The sequence below is a fragment of the Ovis aries genome, chromosome 12, assembly GCF_016772045.2.
Source record: "Ovis aries strain OAR_USU_Benz2616 breed Rambouillet chromosome 12, ARS-UI_Ramb_v3.0, whole genome shotgun sequence".
In the NCBI taxonomy this organism is placed as follows: domain Eukaryota; kingdom Metazoa; phylum Chordata; class Mammalia; order Artiodactyla; family Bovidae; genus Ovis; species Ovis aries.
The window spans coordinates 69016905-69034552 of record NC_056065.1 but is presented as its reverse complement, the minus strand read 5'-3'; the positions used below and the strand labels follow the sequence as shown (position 1 = coordinate 69034552).

At 46.5% G+C, this 17648-nt stretch overlaps 1 protein-coding gene across 8 annotated transcripts in view; it reads left to right on the top strand.

The window, feature by feature from the left end:
- Positions 1 to 17648, top strand: part of PROX1 (prospero homeobox 1) — a 60739-nt gene that overhangs the window by 27919 nt on the left and 15172 nt on the right. For all 8 annotated transcript variants that reach the window (XM_060396210.1, XM_060396207.1, XM_060396211.1 and 5 more), the window contains one exon: positions 622 to 816. In XM_060396210.1, coding sequence (XP_060252193.1) covers positions 622 to 816 — 195 coding nt within the window. The remainder of the gene's footprint in view (positions 1 to 621; positions 817 to 17648) is intronic.

The window sequence follows — 17648 nt, the reverse complement described above, 5'->3', positions numbered from 1 at the left end:
TGGCCAGACAGTGCCAACCGTGAGTCCCATGCACAGACATTAAGTAGAACCACAGCCAATGACCGCAGAGATCACCCATGACTGAAAACTAAGTGGGTGCCAGATTCCTCCCTTTTTGTGTGAAAACCACTTTTAGCACTGGATGAGATTGTTGTGTAGTAACGCAAATTCTCTTTTAACCTCACCCCCCTGCCCCCAAATCACGCTAGTGGTGAAGTCATGTGACTCACCACCTCTGGTACTTGAATAGAAGGACTTCCCAGGACTCTCTGGCTTGAACAAATTTCCATAAGAAGTATACAAATGCAATTGGTTCTACCGCAAGATGAAGAACAATGTTGCAAATAAGACATTCAGCTTAAGGAAAATCAGATTTAGAACTTGGGGTTTCCATTTGAGGGGTGGTAGAGTGGAGATGCAGTTTTCATTGTTGGTCGATTTTATTATATCCCATGAGAATATCATTGCTCTTGCCTGTCTTGCCACTATTTGGGTAGAATTTTAGAAAAAGAACCTTTCCAAGAAGGAGGAGAGGGGGTCTTTAAAAATGTTTCAAATGCTTAAAGAATGAAGGGAAAAAACGGCAATGTTCTTATCCTTTTCAACATTTAAATTTAACAGTTCAACAGGTGCATCACCTCGCAGCTCATCAAGTGGTTTAGCAATTTCCGTGAGTTCTACTACATTCAGATGGAGAAGTACGCACGTCAAGCCATCAACGATGGGGTCACCAGTACTGAAGAGCTGTCTATAACCAGAGACTGTGAGCTGTACAGAGCTCTGAACATGCACTACAATAAGGCAAATGACTTTGAGGTAGGAATTCATCTTTATTTTTTTGGTCATTCCCCCTTTTAAAAAAAAAATTATTTTCTTTAGAAATGTCCCAAATCAGTCCTTTTTTTTTTTTTTTTTTGCCTTGGTATCTCACACAAGTGTCCACCAGTAGGGCAAGAGGTGTGGAGTGTCAATGAAGAGCTCCCCCGTGGGTCCCGTCAGAGTCCCGGGAGCTCACCCACTTCTGCTTCCTTTCCCATCCCCCACCTCTGCTGCTGGCATGGGAGACGCGTGTGGCCACATAAGAGGGAAGTGGACAATCCAAAGAAAACGGCAGCAAGGAACACACACAGAGTGATTCCCTTTCCAGAAAAGAGGTCTCTACCCCAAGAGGCATTTTGCGCGTTGAGGTTCCAGCACGTGTATATATAGCTGACATAAGATGCTCTGTTCAGTGATAGCTTCAAAAATTGCTTCTTAAAAAATCCAGAAGGATTGACTGGGGAGTGAGTCCATGGTTTCTAACTTTCGTCAGCATTCATTTCCTTTCTGGAAGAAATGGTGTGAGAATTTATTAAGTACCTGTTGTAAGAGCTCCGTCAACATCTTTGCTTGTCTGTTTCTGCTGTTGTCCTTTTGGGAGGACACCCTCATGTGTTCATTTTGCATACGTGTAGCTTCAGAAGTATACTGCTCTCCGTTCATAAGGTCTTATACACACTTCTGTATGTCTACATCCTACATATTCTAGGTACCTATGAAACAGTAGTGATGATTCCCAGAAAGCAGTATCTATGCAAAAATAAGAGATGTGTGGCTATGAGTAAGGCATTTCTTTACTGGCTGATGTGATGCCTTAGCAAGCATTTTTCATTGCAACGTGATGGCTCTCCATGAGACAACACTAGCGAATCTCCCAGTACCCACAAAGGCATTTTGCTGAGCCTTACTGGCTGGGGCAACAATGGGTGGAGGTGGGAATGTGGCAAGGGTTCTGCAGGCTGAACCTCTGATGATGAAGAGTGGACAGGCTGTGACTTCACCAAGTTGGTCCTTTTCTAGCATCATCGAGGAGGAGAACTTTTCTCCCCACATCTGCTTGTGTGGGGACCTTATGTTAGTATTCTTTCCTTACTCAGATAGGTAAACCCCAGTGCCTACCAAGTTCTCAACACTGAAGGAGAGAGTGGCATCTTGATCTGGCCTTGTCAATAACAAACTGACTCCCGCTGCCCCACCTCACCCCCACTCCTCTGAAGGGGCCTGTATCCCAGTGGTTTTAGCTGATCTGTTTGGGCAGCTTAGAAAGAACTGACTGTGGAAGCTTAGCAGTGGGAAAGGCATGGTTTTTCCTTGAAAGTTAGAGTGTTTATATTGCAAGCCACCCGTTTCTCTTTGATATCCAAGACCAGTGTATTTTTCTTGTCAAATGGGTTATAAGCATAGATTTTCCTTGGCTGAACATATTAGAATTGAGGATCCTTCTTGTACTTATGCTGTGCTTAGTCGCTCTATTGGGTCCGACTCTTTGTGACCCCGTGGACTGTAGCCTACCAGGCTCCTCTTTCCATGGGGATTCTCCAGACTCTTTGCGACCCCATGGACTTTAGCCCACCAGGCTCCTCTGTCCATGGGATTCTCCAGGCAAGAATACTGGAGTGGGTTGCCTTGCCCTCCTCCAGAGGATCCTCCCAACTCAGGGATCGAACTCAGGTCTCTTGTGTTGCAGGCAGGTTCTTTATTATCTGAGCCACCAGGGAAGCCCTTTTGTATTTACTGCCTCACTATTTTAAAGTCTCATAACAGAGCACTGCTTTACTATATATATAGAACACCCTAGCAGGTTTCTCCTAAAGCTGAGGCATATGATGATGGCTATGCAATTTTTTTTTTTTTTTTTTTTTTTTGCCACTCTGCATGGCATATGGGATCTTAGTTCCCTGACCAGGAATTGAACCTGTGTCCCCTACATGATGACGATGGCTAAATGTTTTACAGAAATCTTGTTAAAAGCTTCACTGCTCCGCAACCCCTTTCTAATAAGTTTATTGCTGTCAACTTTGAGCTAAGAGAATTCAACGGTATGCTGGTGAACTAATTACAGTTTATTATGATAAATACTCATTTGGCAGCGTGCGTCAAGCTTCATAAAAGAATTGCCTGAGATTCATAGGCTGGTTTGTGCATTTTTGCTGAGTAACATACTTGAGAGAACAAATCCTGACAGTGCCCATTAGGATTTTTTAGGGTCGTTTAAACCTTACCTGGTTGGTTTTAATCCCCTACTCAGCGTATGGGCCAAAACGACACAAACAGAGGATGGCTGGCATCAAGAGGTACCCAGCAAGCTGCTCCATTTAGCATCATCTAAATCCTCCTTTAATATGATTAACATCTGATATTCCTCTCTTTGTGAATCATGTCCACTTGCAGTCAGGCCACCTCTCCTTTATCTGCAGTGTCTATTTTAAGACTGCTTCAGCGCAAAGAGGATGGGGCCCAGGGAGCAGTTTTGTCACTTCTCATGTGACTTCAGACAAGTTATTGGACTATTCTGGGCCTTATTCCTCCTTTGGTAAAAAACTAGAGTCCTTCCGGAAATGCGCTAAACACGAGGCAGGAGGTGGCTTCTGCGAGGCCCCCTTCGCTTACGCATACGTACGCACATACACAGCCTCACCGCCCCTTATGTTCACAAACTAGTTTTTAATTCAGCCTCTCTTTAGTTTTTAGTTTAGGAAGTTTGGGGCACGGATTCAGAAAAGCTTCAGATGAGATAATCCTTCTCTTCTGTGCCTTGGTGCGTGGAGGTCAGTGCTTAAGTGAGGTGCTTAAAAAGCCACTGTCTTAATCGTGGTCGCTTTCCCAGTGTGGGCGGTGGCTGTGAGCGGAGGTGGACCCAGTGCCTCAAGCCGATTCAGCTGCTGTTGTCTTCACTGCTTGACTTACCCATCTAAGTTTCTCCCCCGAAGATCAAGTCAGATACATCTGTAGTCTGAAATGAGCAAGTGAAGAAGATGGTAAAATAGAGAACCACACACCTGGTTTCTCCTTACATTTTGAAACAGAGATGGGGCCTGGTAGAGAGACTGAAGGTATGTCTACATGAAGAGCCAGTCGATTCAAAGGATATGTTAAACCAACTGAGTATTAGCTGGCCAAGTAGTAAAACCTCTTTCTTGATTGCAGTTTTAAATTTCTCAATCAGTTAATCAGTGGCTTGTAGCAATGATGAAATAGCTAACATGTATTGACTGTTTATTCTGTTTACTGTGCGTGTGTGCATGCTAACTCGCTTCAGTCGCGTCCACCTGTGTGTGACCCTGTGGACTGTAGCCCGCCAGGCTCCTCTATCCATGGGATTCTCCAGGCAAGAATACTGGAGTGGGTTGCCATGCCTTCCTCCAGGGCACCTTCCCAGCCCAGGGATCGAACCCTCGCCTCCTGGGTCTCCTTCATTGCACCGGATTCTTTACCACTGAGCCTCCGGGGAAGCCCCCTGTTTATCATGGGCACTCTTCTAAGTGTTCTACCAATATTAACTTATTTAATGTGAGTACTAATAATGATATGGATATTAACACAAGGAAAACTTCAGCTTGCCTAACGCTTTATGCTGTTTTCAAAGTCGCTTTAAGTATGTGGGAATAGAGGAGCCAGGGAAAGAGAGCAGGGATAAGGCTGATGCTTCTGTCTCTCACTACCACTTTCTCCTTCCTTCTTGCTCTCCTCCCACGCTTGTCTTTTTTCAGCTTCCTGCTCCATCTCTGCCTCTGTCATGAGCTTGCTGGTGGTGCCTCTGTCACCACGAAGCCCCACCCCCCTCCAGCCCCCCGCCGCCAATGGCTCTCAAGGCTGGAGTGGCTGCTGACCCCTGGCCTTTGGGAAAATTAAGCAGATGGGAAAGGTTTATCACTAGTGCAGAAGGAGTGGCTTGCATCTCCCTCCTCTTCTGGACCCTTGCGTTTCCTGGCCTGTGTGAGTCAGGACCTCCTAAGTGACAGGAGAGGCTGTTCTGCCTTTTATATCAGTTTACACAATTGCCAAGATTCTTGGCACAGCCTTCAGACTTGGGGTGGTGAGAGCTTGAGAAGACCCAGAGAAGGTGGAAGAAGACCCTGTGGGGGGCAGGGAAGGGTGAACCACGCTTTCAGCTTGTGCTCAAGGGAAGAAAGTTGGCTGCAGGACAGGAGTCGGGCACCTCCCTCCCAACGTGAGTCCGCAAAGGTGTGCGGAGGGGCATGTCCATGCTTTTCACTCCCCCTTCTCACGTTAAACGAGATTGGCAACAATAAATTTGTCTTTCCAGGTGTTATGGTATATATTTCCATGCTTCATTCTCACTTCACTTTGAAGAGCTTCCAAAATTGGTTTTTATGGGGAGGGAAAGGAGATTTGGGATTCCTTCCCAGTTTTTAAATCACACCGATACTTCTGACTTTAGAAGCATAGGAGTGCAGTTTTATTACTTCTGTTTCCCTCACAACTCTGGCGCAGAATGGAGGTGGTGCGCCCTGTCAGTTTTCAAGGCGCGTTTACACGTTTCTGCAAAGAACTCAACTAAGGCAACCGATCCGTGTAAGTCACGGAGGTTAAACGCACTGCTTAAGGAGACCCAGAAGACATCTACTCTGGATTGACTGTGGCAGGCTGGCCTCCGAGAAAGGCAGAACAACCCAGAGATGGGGGGGGTCTGGCATGGCCTGGCTGTAGGTTGGGAAGAGAATGTGGTGGGCACCTTCATCCAGGCGGAGCCTTCTGACCGTAGGGGCGCGCACATCCAATTGGATTGCTTTTCTGGTTCCCTCACAACTGTGGCCGAAAAGAATACAAGGCTCACTGTCAGCTTCCAGCTAGCTCTTCCCCACTGTGATCAGCCAGGCGTCCCCATGGGCTATCAGCGACTAGCCAATTAACTGCAGGCTGGGTGCAAACTCCAAGGAAGAGGGACTGACTACCCTTGCCCTCGATAGACCCAGGGCTTTGGATGGAAGGCTTAGGAGCAAATAGCAAAGAGACCTTGATCCATTGATTAGCAGGCTTGTCAATGTCATTTCCTAAGATACGCATAACTCACGCGGCGCACGCTCCATCCTGCTGCTTGTGGTTTGACTGTTTTTTTCTAGGTGTCGCATGACAAGCAGGAAGGGTCCTTCTGCAGGCCTCTCTCTATGTCTTCTCTCCTTAGAAAGAAGATGGAAAGCCGGGACTCCTCATATCCTTCCCCGCCACCAAAACACCCCCCCACCCAAACACTTGCCTCTTAAACACACACACTGCATCTCCTCTCTCCACCAGGCCCACCCCGACTCCCAGCCCACTCCCGCCTGCCACACAGTGCGTGTTTAAGAAGATTTAATATATTTGGAAGGCTTTCCTTCGCCCTGTCATCTCTTTAAAGAAAAATGGGGACAGGTGGATTTAGGAAGCGCATCCCTCTGCTCCAAATAGACACTTAAATATGAGTGATCATTTGGAAAACTGGCACAGGAGGGGAAACCCTTTTACTCCTCTCGCTGTCTTTTGGCCTCGAAGCTGAGGCGCCATTTAAATGATCGCACAACGCACTCTTGGTGGGTGGCAAGGAGGGAAAAGAAACCGTTACTGTTTCTTTCCCTGCCAGTGCCCCCACTGACAAGCCAAATTGATCTTTTAAGAGACTAAATGAATGTTCTCTAAATATCTGTACGCACATGGCTGTCTGGGAACACGCTCCTTGTACGGGATGGTTGCCTGAAATTTGAAGGAGGGAGCAGTAAAGGACACCAGACTGGGTGGGGGCTGGGGGTGGCGGGGCGGGGGAGGGCGCAGGGTGACGTGTGGACCCCAAGCTTCATTTCTGCACCTCCATCCTTTTGGGACTCAAGGTGTTGATCGGTATAATGAAGCGGGCCCATCGGTTTATCATCTGTTTGGTCACGTCGTTGCATTTTTAGCGCCCTGTGTCTTTTTTGTCATCGGGTTACATTCAAGCACAGTAAGATCAACGTTCAAACCTCCTTACTCAACAGCTTTATTAGTTATAGCATTCCATGACCTTTCTCAACATTCTTAAAGAAAAAGATACAGTGTAATGTCGCTTTACTTTGCTTATTGTCCTTTGTTGGGGGGAACAAAGCATTTTCTACAGTGGCTATAGCACATAATTATACGGCTTTCAATGGCAGTGTCTTGGCACATATCGAAGTTCAGAGGAGCCTTTAGAAAAAAAAAAAGATGTTTTGTGGCAGCCTAGGGAGGGTCTCATCTTTCCTTCAGAAAATAGTTCAAGGCTCTTCTGTCAAGCTTCCCTACTTAGAGCTTTTTCTCCTCCTGCTTCATAAAGTTTAAAGCGGATTCAGTGGAGTTCTATGATCTATTTCCTTTGAAAGATTGTTCCTCGGCACAGAGAGGCCCTTTGACTTCAAGAGTTCACAGATTCATGTCTTTAGGTATCATATGTCTGACCTTATCAGTTACTCCATTTAATGTCGGAGAAAAAGTCTCAACTCTTTGTGTTTGTCTGTTTTGCCTCTGTGAAATGATTTGGTGAAAAAGACCATCCTTTTTAACACACCACTGAGAGGCCGTTTCTGCTGCAACCTACCCTGTGGCTTTTCTCTCTTTTAAAAAAAAAAAAAATTGTCCTTGTGTTTTGTGTATGGATGAGTTCACAGTGAGAATAGAATTATACAAGGGCAGGCGCACACACAAAAAAATCTTCTGCTTTCTTCCCCCACCCCCCAGCCCCCCACCCTACCCAGTGATCTATCTATTGGTGGCTGTACCCCAACAGGCAAAGCCATTTAGCAAACACAGAGGGGGCAGCCGCGGTGCTGGGATGGCAGTGGGCTTTTCCCTTGCTTCGACCTACCCCTAAGGCCTTCATAATTAATTGTCCTTCAGAGATGAGGAAAGTTCAGAGACTGTGTGGTGTGATGGCCATTGTCTGACATTCAGTTCTCCTTGCCTCGCCTCTTTCTCTGCGCCCCACAAAGGGTTATCAATAGGAGAAAGGGAGCCAGTTCTCCGCTGAGTGCCGCTGGTGGTGGTTGGAGCTTTCAGGGGGTTAGTATCACTGTGTTCCGCCCATCCTGGATTAAATGTCTGTAGAGGTTCTAACCACCTTTTGAAAAGCAGCCTGTTTGTTTCGCCGAGGTTAAACAGACTCATTTGGCGAACCCCAAGCTTGTTCAGAAGTTGGTGATCCCTTTTCATGTAGCAGATACCATTTTCAATCAAATTTTCCTCACCCCACCCTAACCCTGCCCCCAGGATTTGACTGCACTGTAATTGTTCGGTTCTTTTTCAGCCATAGGGCAGAAAATGGATCATTCACTCACTTCTCTTAACTGCTTTGGTGTACATTTGCCAGAATAAGTGTTTGGGCAAACACACTTTTTGATGAAGCTTCGGACTTTGGTTCTTGAAAGTAGATTATCCCAGTTTTAAAATATTGTTTCACCTTCAGCGATTGCCTCAAGCCAATTATTTGGTAACATGACATAAAACAAATAAAAGCTGTTCCGCATCGCCCCTCCCCCCACCCACCCACCCCTGCCCTTTCAGCTGAGACACCAAATAAAGACGCGCCGTGGAGACAGCTATTTGAAAAGTAAAGGGAAAAGAGAGCCATGAGTGATTATTATACTACTGTTCCTGTGAAACAGAGGGAAGCCAAGAAAACAAATAGAATCCTTCTTCCTAGGAGCAGTTGAACCAGCACATTAGAGAGGTTTAAGATCATGGGGCCGGAGTGTTCATGGGGACCTCGAGGTGGAGGGACCCGTATTGAAAGAGCATCTCCGTGTCCCTCAGAGCTGTGTCTTCTGGAGAAAGGGACCTGCAGGATGCCCAGAAACAATTCTGTCCCCATCGCTCTTTGAAGACGCTTTCACAACAGACCCTTTGCTATTTAGAGAGAACCCTGGATCGGGAAGTTGACACAACTAATATAGTCATACCAAAAATGGGGGGGCGGGGTGGTTCATAAAAAATTAAAGTTATTCTTATGAATCTTTCAGTAGAAGCCATGAAAAGGGACAGTAGTATAGTCTAGGTCCTTTGTGTTGCCAGCCCTTCTTCCGGCCTCCGGGTTATTGTTCTTTCAGCTCCTCAAACAGACTTTCACTTTCAAACTGACAAAAGTCACTTAAAAGCCAGACAGCTGTACTAATACACCCACCTTGCGGAGCAGGAGCCAGGCCAGGTGACGAGGCCGGCTGAGCAGCCTTGTTTAAAACGGGCAGGGCAGCCCCCTCCTCCTTCATGTCGTTGTGGGGCCCTTTGAGGTGGACTCTTTATTGCTACTGTGTGGCCCTCGTTCCCAGGCTCCCCAAAATATGTCTTGCATTTTCCTTGCAGCGGGAAACCTTGACGACACCCCATGCTCATGTTTATCCCTCAGGCTTGGTGGCTAGGGTCATGGAAGTTAGAGCACAGAGCTTAGCAGCATCAGAGGGAGTCTGACTCAAAACTCTCTCCCTTCCATTTCTTCCGTTTCTCTCTTTTTCCAAGCCTTTTCCAGCCAGTCCAAATTTCTCCTAAGCTTTTCTGATTTCTGTGGCTTCATCAGGAGTAGCTAGGACTGGAAGAAAAAAAAAAAAGCCACCGGTGATGGGTGATGGGACAAGCCTCACCTTAGGAAGTGAGACTGCGATAGAGAGAGGTGGGCACGCGGTTGTGCCCGCATCCCGGGCCTCAGGGCGCAGCCGCAGTGGGCCCCGGTGGGTCCTCCCCGTGTGTATATTACAGCTCCCCCCTCCCCTGTCACCTTGTGTACAGTCTGGTCTGTGACACTGATGGTGATTATGTCATTATTTTGCTCTGGGGGCCCTGGCACATCTGCAGAGCCCAAGCACATCTTCTTTGTTGCGTTGGCAATCGTCCTGCACCACAAATGCTTCATTAGCCCTGCTGGCGGCCTCCTTGCCAGACGCCAGTGCCCAAATCCAGGCTTCTTTTTGCTCCGTTCTTTTGTGTTGCTGATGATCGAGTATTCATCTTCCTGGTTCTTCCCCCCTTTTTCTCGACTTCTGAACTCCAGATGTCCCGGCATGCTTGCCCAGAGCCTTCAAAAGTGTACCACGTGAAGCACGGTGACTGCACCTTTGAACCCAACCCCACCCCTTCCCACCTTCCCGGTCTGCCCTTTCCCAGATGAATCCGTGTGACTCCAAGTGGCGCCCCCAGGGTGAGGACTGACGTTTTCATACTTGCCCTTTGAAAAGATAGCCAGGGATTGCTCCCAGTTTATGGTGGTCCTTAGGGTTAGAATGAAGCATTATTAGATATGGCTTCGAGAGGGACACCTTTCTCCTCTAGCCCCACCTCTCCCCACCCCTTCCCTCTCCTTGGCTCTGTTATTCCTTTCTGTGCATTGCCACATTTTACCAGGTTTTCAGTAAGCAATCTAAAGTGTGAGTACAGAAAATATTCTTCATGCCTCACTGAGTCATCTGGAAGGTTCCTTTTCTCTGAATGGAATCTTGATCTCCGCTCTACCGACTCCCCAAATCCCCTCTCCCCCCCCCCGCCCCCCCCGCCTCTATTCTGCTGTCATACCCTCCCAGCCCCCAACAACGACCTATTATTAGATATTGAAAGTGACGAATGCATGGCTGTTTTGGAAAGGAACTGAAACATTTCTGTCAAGTTTTCCTCTATGTATTGGACGGAGCCACAGCTTTTGTTAAGGTGTGCTGATTTCTACATTAACTGCAGTAAATTTTAGAGCTTAATATCTTGGGCTGTGATGGGAACTACATAATCGGTATGTTTAATTTCCTCTTAAATGTGAATTAATTGATCTGTGTTAGCGTATTATGAGGAGCTTCTCCAGTAGAGTTTAACCAATTTTATCCCCGCACCGCTGCAACATAAGATGTTTCCAATGTCTCTATGTTTGAGTAAAATGTAGATTTTAATTTTAAGGTATACCAAAAGGAAAAAAATTAGTTCATAAATTTATTCAGAATCCTAGGACAAAGACCCTGGTAAGAATCGAAGAAAACCCCCTTCAAAGAATGAGTTGCCGTTTGTAGTAGGTTTCCGAGCTTTTCTAGTCACTGAGCCCTGGTCTGAATATTAGGAACAAAGCTAGGTCACAAAGGGAGGAGAAAGGTGGGCAGATCATTAGGCCACCAGCCCTGGGCAGGGAGCATGTCAGGAGAGGCGGGTACCTGTCATTGATTGTATCATTTTCAAAAGATTCAGGATGTCCCCAGAACATTCTTAACCTCCCATTATTAGATCATTATGGTTTTATCACCCTTGGGTTTATTTAAACCTTTTATAAAATCTAACTTCATTCTCAGAGTACACCACTTCTCAAGATAATAATTCTCTAAATGTATTACCTGCTGTGAAAATTGTATCTTCTTTTTATGGCTGTTAAAGTGATTTCCCTGGAACTCCAAAGGGGTAGCCCTGATTAGAATATCCTGGGATTTACGAACAGGACTAGGGCCATATTCTCCATTTCCTTTCTGATTTTATAGACTTTGATCATTACTCCCTCTTAATCTTCATCTCTCCAGATTAAGGAGCCCTAATCCTTTTTAAAAGTCTAATCTCATACAGTATGTGGGCTGCCCCCATCATTTCTATAATGCTCTTCCGGCAGGACTGTGTTTTCCGGAGGTACAGTTACAATTCTAGGACAATAGGGAGAGCTGGAGGGGGCAGCCACGTCATGGCTTTCTCCCTCACCTCCAATGGGACTTTTTTGATTGTTGCAAAAGTTCATCCTCAGAAGTTGGATTTCTTGAGTAGCATCTCGGTAGCACTTTCTGGTTAAAATGACCCTGTGAGAACTTTTTATGAGACTGTTGGCAAGTATTCCAGCAAATCTGATTGTGTCTACGGAACGTATCCAGCACCACAGATCCATCCAGCTGTGCTGAGGTTTTCAGTGTTTTGATAGGTAAAGTACTGGAGTGTTTGACATCATGAAGACACAGCCTTAGCCTTGAGCATGGGTGTCTAAAAATGACCACTAAGGCAAGAAAGCTATGGTCTCTGTATTATTCTCAAGCAGGAAACAAAATGTTCCCTTACAAGAAGGTTTACTTTTATTTATAAAAGCATCACCTTGAGATCTTAAAAGGGAATTCCTTTGGGGAAGTCTTTTCCATGTCTATGAAAGTGTGAGTGTTAGTTGCTCAGTCATGTCTCTTTGGGACCCCATGGACCGTAGTCCACCAGCCTTCTCTGTCTATGGGATTTCCCAGGCAAGAATACTGGAGTGGGTTGCCATACCCTCCTCCAGGGGATCTTCCCGACCCAGGGATCGGACCCGGGTGTCCTGCATTGTAGGTGGATCCTTTACCATCTGAGCCACCAGGGAAGCCCTCAGTGTCAGAGGTCCTGGACTCATAATAGTGGAACTTAAGAGCCTAGAGTCTGGAACCAGTCCCTGGGATCAAACCTCAGCACTGATTCTTTTTAGCAGTGAAACCTTGGCAAGTGTCTTACCCTCTCTGTGCCTGCCTCAGTGTCCTCATCTATAAAACAGGGGAAATGATAGTGCCTACCTCACAGAGTTGGTGTGAGAATCAAATGAATGTCCACGAATATATTAGCAGAAAGTAAGTGCTGTATAAGCACTTGCTTTCATTCATTAGCAAGCCAAAGAAAAGTTACCTTGTCGCGGCGATCAGTAACCCAACGACTGCAGCATTTCCTGCCTACCCTAAACGGGAAAACACACAAAACAGAAGAGCAAACAGGGAATTGTCCTTAGCATTGGGACAGGGAGTCAGTGCAACATTGGTTTTGAAAAGAGAAAGGGATTCCTTCTGCCCCAAGTTTGGCCATAAAGGTGACAGCAGCTGCAGGAGCTCTGGGAATCTGGAGTCATGGGTTCCAGATGAGAAGGGCACTAATGAGATGAGAGGGTAAGGTGGAAGGGGCCCCAGGTTGGGGGGTGGGGTCTGCCCCTGGCAGCACCTGCCTCATTGGGCTCCACTTTGTTCACCTGTAAAGTGATAAGATTAAAGACAGAGCTGTGTTCTAGCTCTGAAATTCTGCAGTTCTAGAATAGAAGACATTCTGTTTTCTCTACACAAGTCCTGCGCATGATGCAAAGCTTTAAACAGTGACTGTGGAGCCCCTGGGAATACAGATGGTGTCCACGTGGAGCCGCTTCCACCCTCGGGGCCCCGCTGCAGCTTCATTATCTCAGTAAAACTCTCCAGGGTGCCCAGTTTAGTGTTCTCCCAAGGACCTCTTTGCAGATCTTTCAACAGTGTCCTTGGAGACATGGCAACTCCCTTGCTGGGATTAGAGTGATGAATTTTTCAAATTTATAGACAATTTATTGCCATTATATGTGCTGCTCACTTTGTTGTGTTGGCTACGGCAGCCAAAGAGTGAGGACATTCATCCATGAAGCCCTCATGCCTGTGGGTTTTTTAGGAGATGATATGGACCTGAACAAATGAACAGAGAGCCTGTATACCTGTCCCCACACACATTCCATCAAGGCCACAATTCAACCCAAACAGCCAGCCTGTGTAATATGTGTTCATTTTTGTAGCATATACAACATCTCCCCTCTTGCAGGACAGAGCTGATTGTTTTAGATGCCATAGCTACCATCACTCTGAGGCTTGGTTGGTAGTTTTTGCAAAAGCAACATCACCCTTTCCTTTAAGCATATCCCAGATGATCATAAATTGATCATAAAAGTCTTTTCCACTGGAGTTCTGTATGTCTGAGTTTGTGGTTGTGAGTGAAGTGAAAGTTGCTCAGTCGTGTTCGACTCTTTGTGACCCCATGGACTATACAGTCCATGGAATACTGGAATGGGGAGCCTTTCCCTTCTCCAGGGGATCTTCCCAACCCAGGGATCAAACCCAGGTCTCCCGCATTGCAGGCAGATTCTTTACCAGCTGAGCCACCAGGGAAGCCCAAGTTTGTGGTTGGGAGTATCAAATCCTCACACTGGCCTTTTGGATTTGTTTTTTCCATCTTTCTCATGGTAATTATACTCAGCCTCTGTTTTTTTTTTTTAAGGCTACCTTAACAGTCGAACGGAGAAGGCAATGGTGCCCCACTCCAGTACTCTTGCCTGGAGAATCCCATGGGCGAGGGAGTCTGGTGGGCTGCAGTCAATGGGGTCGCTAAGAGTCGGACACGACTGAGCGACATCACTTTCACTTTTCCCTTTCATGCATTGGAGAAGGAAATGGCAACCCACTCCAGTGTTCTTGCCTGGAGAATCCCAGGGACGGGGGGCCTGGTGGGCTGCCGTCTCTGGGGTCGCACAGAGTCGGACATGACTGAAGCAACTTAGCAGTAGTAACAGTCGAAAATAAAATCTGGTCCTAAAAATGAATTAAGTAAAAGGTAATATATCTACTGGGAACAAATGTGTGGGAGTTTGAGTAAGGGTGTAGGCAGAGGCATGATCAGAAGCAGAAGTAGGGGACAGTTTCAAGGCCACTGCATTTCCTTCAATATAGTGTATTTTTCAAAGATTTGTGTGTGTGTGTGTGTGTGTGTGTGTGTGTGTGTGTGTTTCCGGCTGCACTACTTGGCTTGGCTTGCTGGATCTTAGTTCCCTGGCCAAGGATTGAACCCATGTCCTTGGCAGTGAAAACGCGGAGTCCTAACCGCTGGACCACCAGGGAATTCCCAGAGATTTATCAGCTTAAGTGACCTGAAAGTGTACAAAAGAATCTGTCTGTAGAGTCCTGAGCTTCCCTCAACAGCATCCTAAGTCTTCCCACCACAAACATTACCTCAAGAGGTTTTGGTAGTTTACTAGAGGACTTCCAAAAGTCTCCCAGTGGATATCCTTCTGAAATTGACTTTTCTGTCTTTCTGAGCTGTTTACCTTTCTTGAAAAAGGAATGTCAAAGCCCTTCACGAACTCCTAGCTGACTTAGCTTTGTGAATACAAAGGGTAATCGTGTAGGAGAAACCCATAGAATTCCCTAGAATACAAAGCGGAATTTTCCTGACTTTTGTGCCTTTCACCCAAGTCCTTGTCCCAAACCACCTAGATGTTACTGGGACACATCAGCAGTTGTCAGCAGAGAAGCGGAGGCTCCCGGAACCTGGGTTCTGTTCACATAGCGTCTGCATCTGCCTGCGCCTTCTCTCCTGCTCACTCTGCTCCGTGCTGTTCTTTGTCCTGCCTCAACCCCATCTCCTCAACCCCATTTCTCCTCGGGCTTCTCACCCTTATTACTCCATCCCCACGAATAAAGGGCACACAGACTGGTTTTCATGTTCGCCTGGGCACCGCTTAATTATGGAGGTAAATCTCTGCAGGAAACAATCACGTAATGCATTCTCCAACGAAACAGGAGTAACTGCGGATTATCTGTGCCCCAGCTTCCCTCCGTGTAATATTGAAGAGCTGATGCCCTGTTGTTTTTGAATAATCTCCCATCCAAGAAGGTCACCAGGCTTGGCCCTATTCATTCCACCGCCTCACCCAGTAATGGTAGCAAAAAGTTAAACTTCAGGCGCTATCAGCCTGTCTTGAACTCTGACACGGTTGGCACAAAATTCATGGGGTGACTTGAAGTTAGTGAAGGCTGCGGAGCAGCTATCTAGTGCTTATTTTTCCATCGAAGTTGATTCATTACCTGCATCACGAAGGAGAGATGGAGTCCTCCATTTAGTACATTTGAATATTTGCTGGCAGGGAAGTGCCTAATGAAAAGCTCCTTGTCAAAGCAGGGCAAGACGGAGGGCCACCTGGTCCTTGGCATCTCTGTGTGTGGTCCAAGAACTATTCCCGTAGACATGTGCAGCCTTACCCACATCTGAGGAGTGGTGTGACAATGCAGGTTGAATCTGAGTTAGTCGATCCCAGCTACCCTCGCAGGAACAGCTAGTGCGCTGACCCAGTGAGGGACATGGGATTAGAGGAGAATGAAAGAGCTTTAGGCCTTCAGAAAAGTGGCTAGCTCTTAAGTTTGGCTGAGAGCAGGGGTTGGCACACTCTGGCTCGCAGGGCCGATCTGGCACTGAGTCTGTTTTTTTATGGCCCTTGCTAAGAATGGTTTTTACATTTGTAAAGGTTGTGAAAAGAAGGACAATATGCAACAGAAACCAAACCCAGCCCATAAAGCCTGTGCATTTACTGTCCGACCCCTTACAGAAGGAGTTTTCCGACCCCTGTCCGAGGCTTTTTCTGTCTTTGGTAGAAGATGAACTCTCAGATCCTTTCTCCTTCTGAAGTTCCAGAACTATGATTCTTTGATGCAAAGTCTTGGTCCAAATCTTACCGAACAACCTACTAGATGAGTAATTCCATCAGAGAGCTTGCCCTCATTTTTAAGATGGGAGAGTATTTTCATAGTTTCTCGGGGATGGAGGGATGGGAGAAAATACTAGATTTTAGTTTTTGATGTTTTTTTTCCCTCTGATTTTGCTTTTGTTTTGTTTTGATTAATGCTTATTTAAACTTGGAGTCACTCTTTGAGACATGTGTAGAGTTTGGGAGAGAAGAAAAATTAAACTCATTATAGCAAGTAACATGACAATTATTATATTTCTTAATACATACAATGCCAAGACCTCCAAGCATGAACAAGTACACTGGCCACTTTAGGCACATTTGGTGAACCAGATTTCAGGCCTACAATATAGTTTTGACAGCCTCATAGAGTTTATTATAAAGGCATGTGTCCTTCTGTTCCTAGCAAGCTAGTACTTCCTTTTCTGGGGCTGTGGGAGAAATGGTTTTATTTATCTTGATAGGCAAAGTAGCCAGTGGAATGTTTACATAGCTTAAAGTGTATACACAAATTATTAACAGGTAGCATGGAAGTGAAGACAGTCTTTTCTGTTATTGTGAAAGTCACAACTATTCAAAATGCTCGATTCCAGCCCCTATCAATTATCAATTATGCTCTATCAATTATCAGCCTCTGAAAGGTGTAGGAATTTGCTTCTCTGAATATTCCAAATACAGTTCTATTTTCCAAATATCCACTCTTTCCAGGCAAGCAAGAATACTGGAGTGGGTTGCCATTCCCTTCTCCAGGGGATCTTCCTAACCCAGGAATTGAACCCCGGGTCTCCTGCACTGCAGGCAGATTCTTTACCATCTGAACCACCAGGGAAGCCCCTTCAAAGGTAAACGATTCAAATTCAGATGAGGAAACAAAGAAACCCCTCAGGGCAGCCTTGGCACTTCCTTTGGGCTGCTGAGGGAAGTCCACGTGAGGGTTGACGGCCAGGCCCACACGGCCACACCGAAGACCAGAGTCCCCTGCCTGACATCCTTTCCCGTGGCGTTCCACAGTCCACTCAAGGTAAATCCTCAGCCTCCCACCTTGCAGCTTCCGTGGGACTGTTACGTCCTTTTTACTACATTCCTGCCAGTGGACCATGTCAACCATATCCTATCCGGACACCACTCTGTCAGCATTTATAAGGACTGGTCGGGCATTGCTGGTTGGCTGGCAGGTTCACTTGGAAGTGTATTCCCACAAGCTCAGAGCAGGTCCCTGCCACAGCGGCAGACGAGACACAGGCTTTCCTTTCGCCCCTTTCCCTGATTTTCCCTGCACCTCCTGCAGGCTGGCTGGGAGGACCCTTGAGGCTGCAGCGTGGATCTTGCTGTCTCAAGGTCCTTCCCCAGCCCTCTCCCAGGGCTTGACCCCCCAGCCCCTCCCTCGCACGTTGACTTGACATTGGGTGGTACTCACAGAAGAAACAGCTTCCAACAGCTCAAACCTCTAATCCCATACCCACTAGAGATTTTGGCTTTTGGATTTTGGCAGGAAGGTCTGTTTGCCTATCAGGTCAGCATGAATAAAGATTTCTTTCTTCCCTTCTGGTTTTTTTTTTTTTTTTTTTCCAAAGACAAGAATCAATGGACACTCCCCCCAGAGCCCTTTCTCTAGAGACAGTTTACCCCTTCTCCC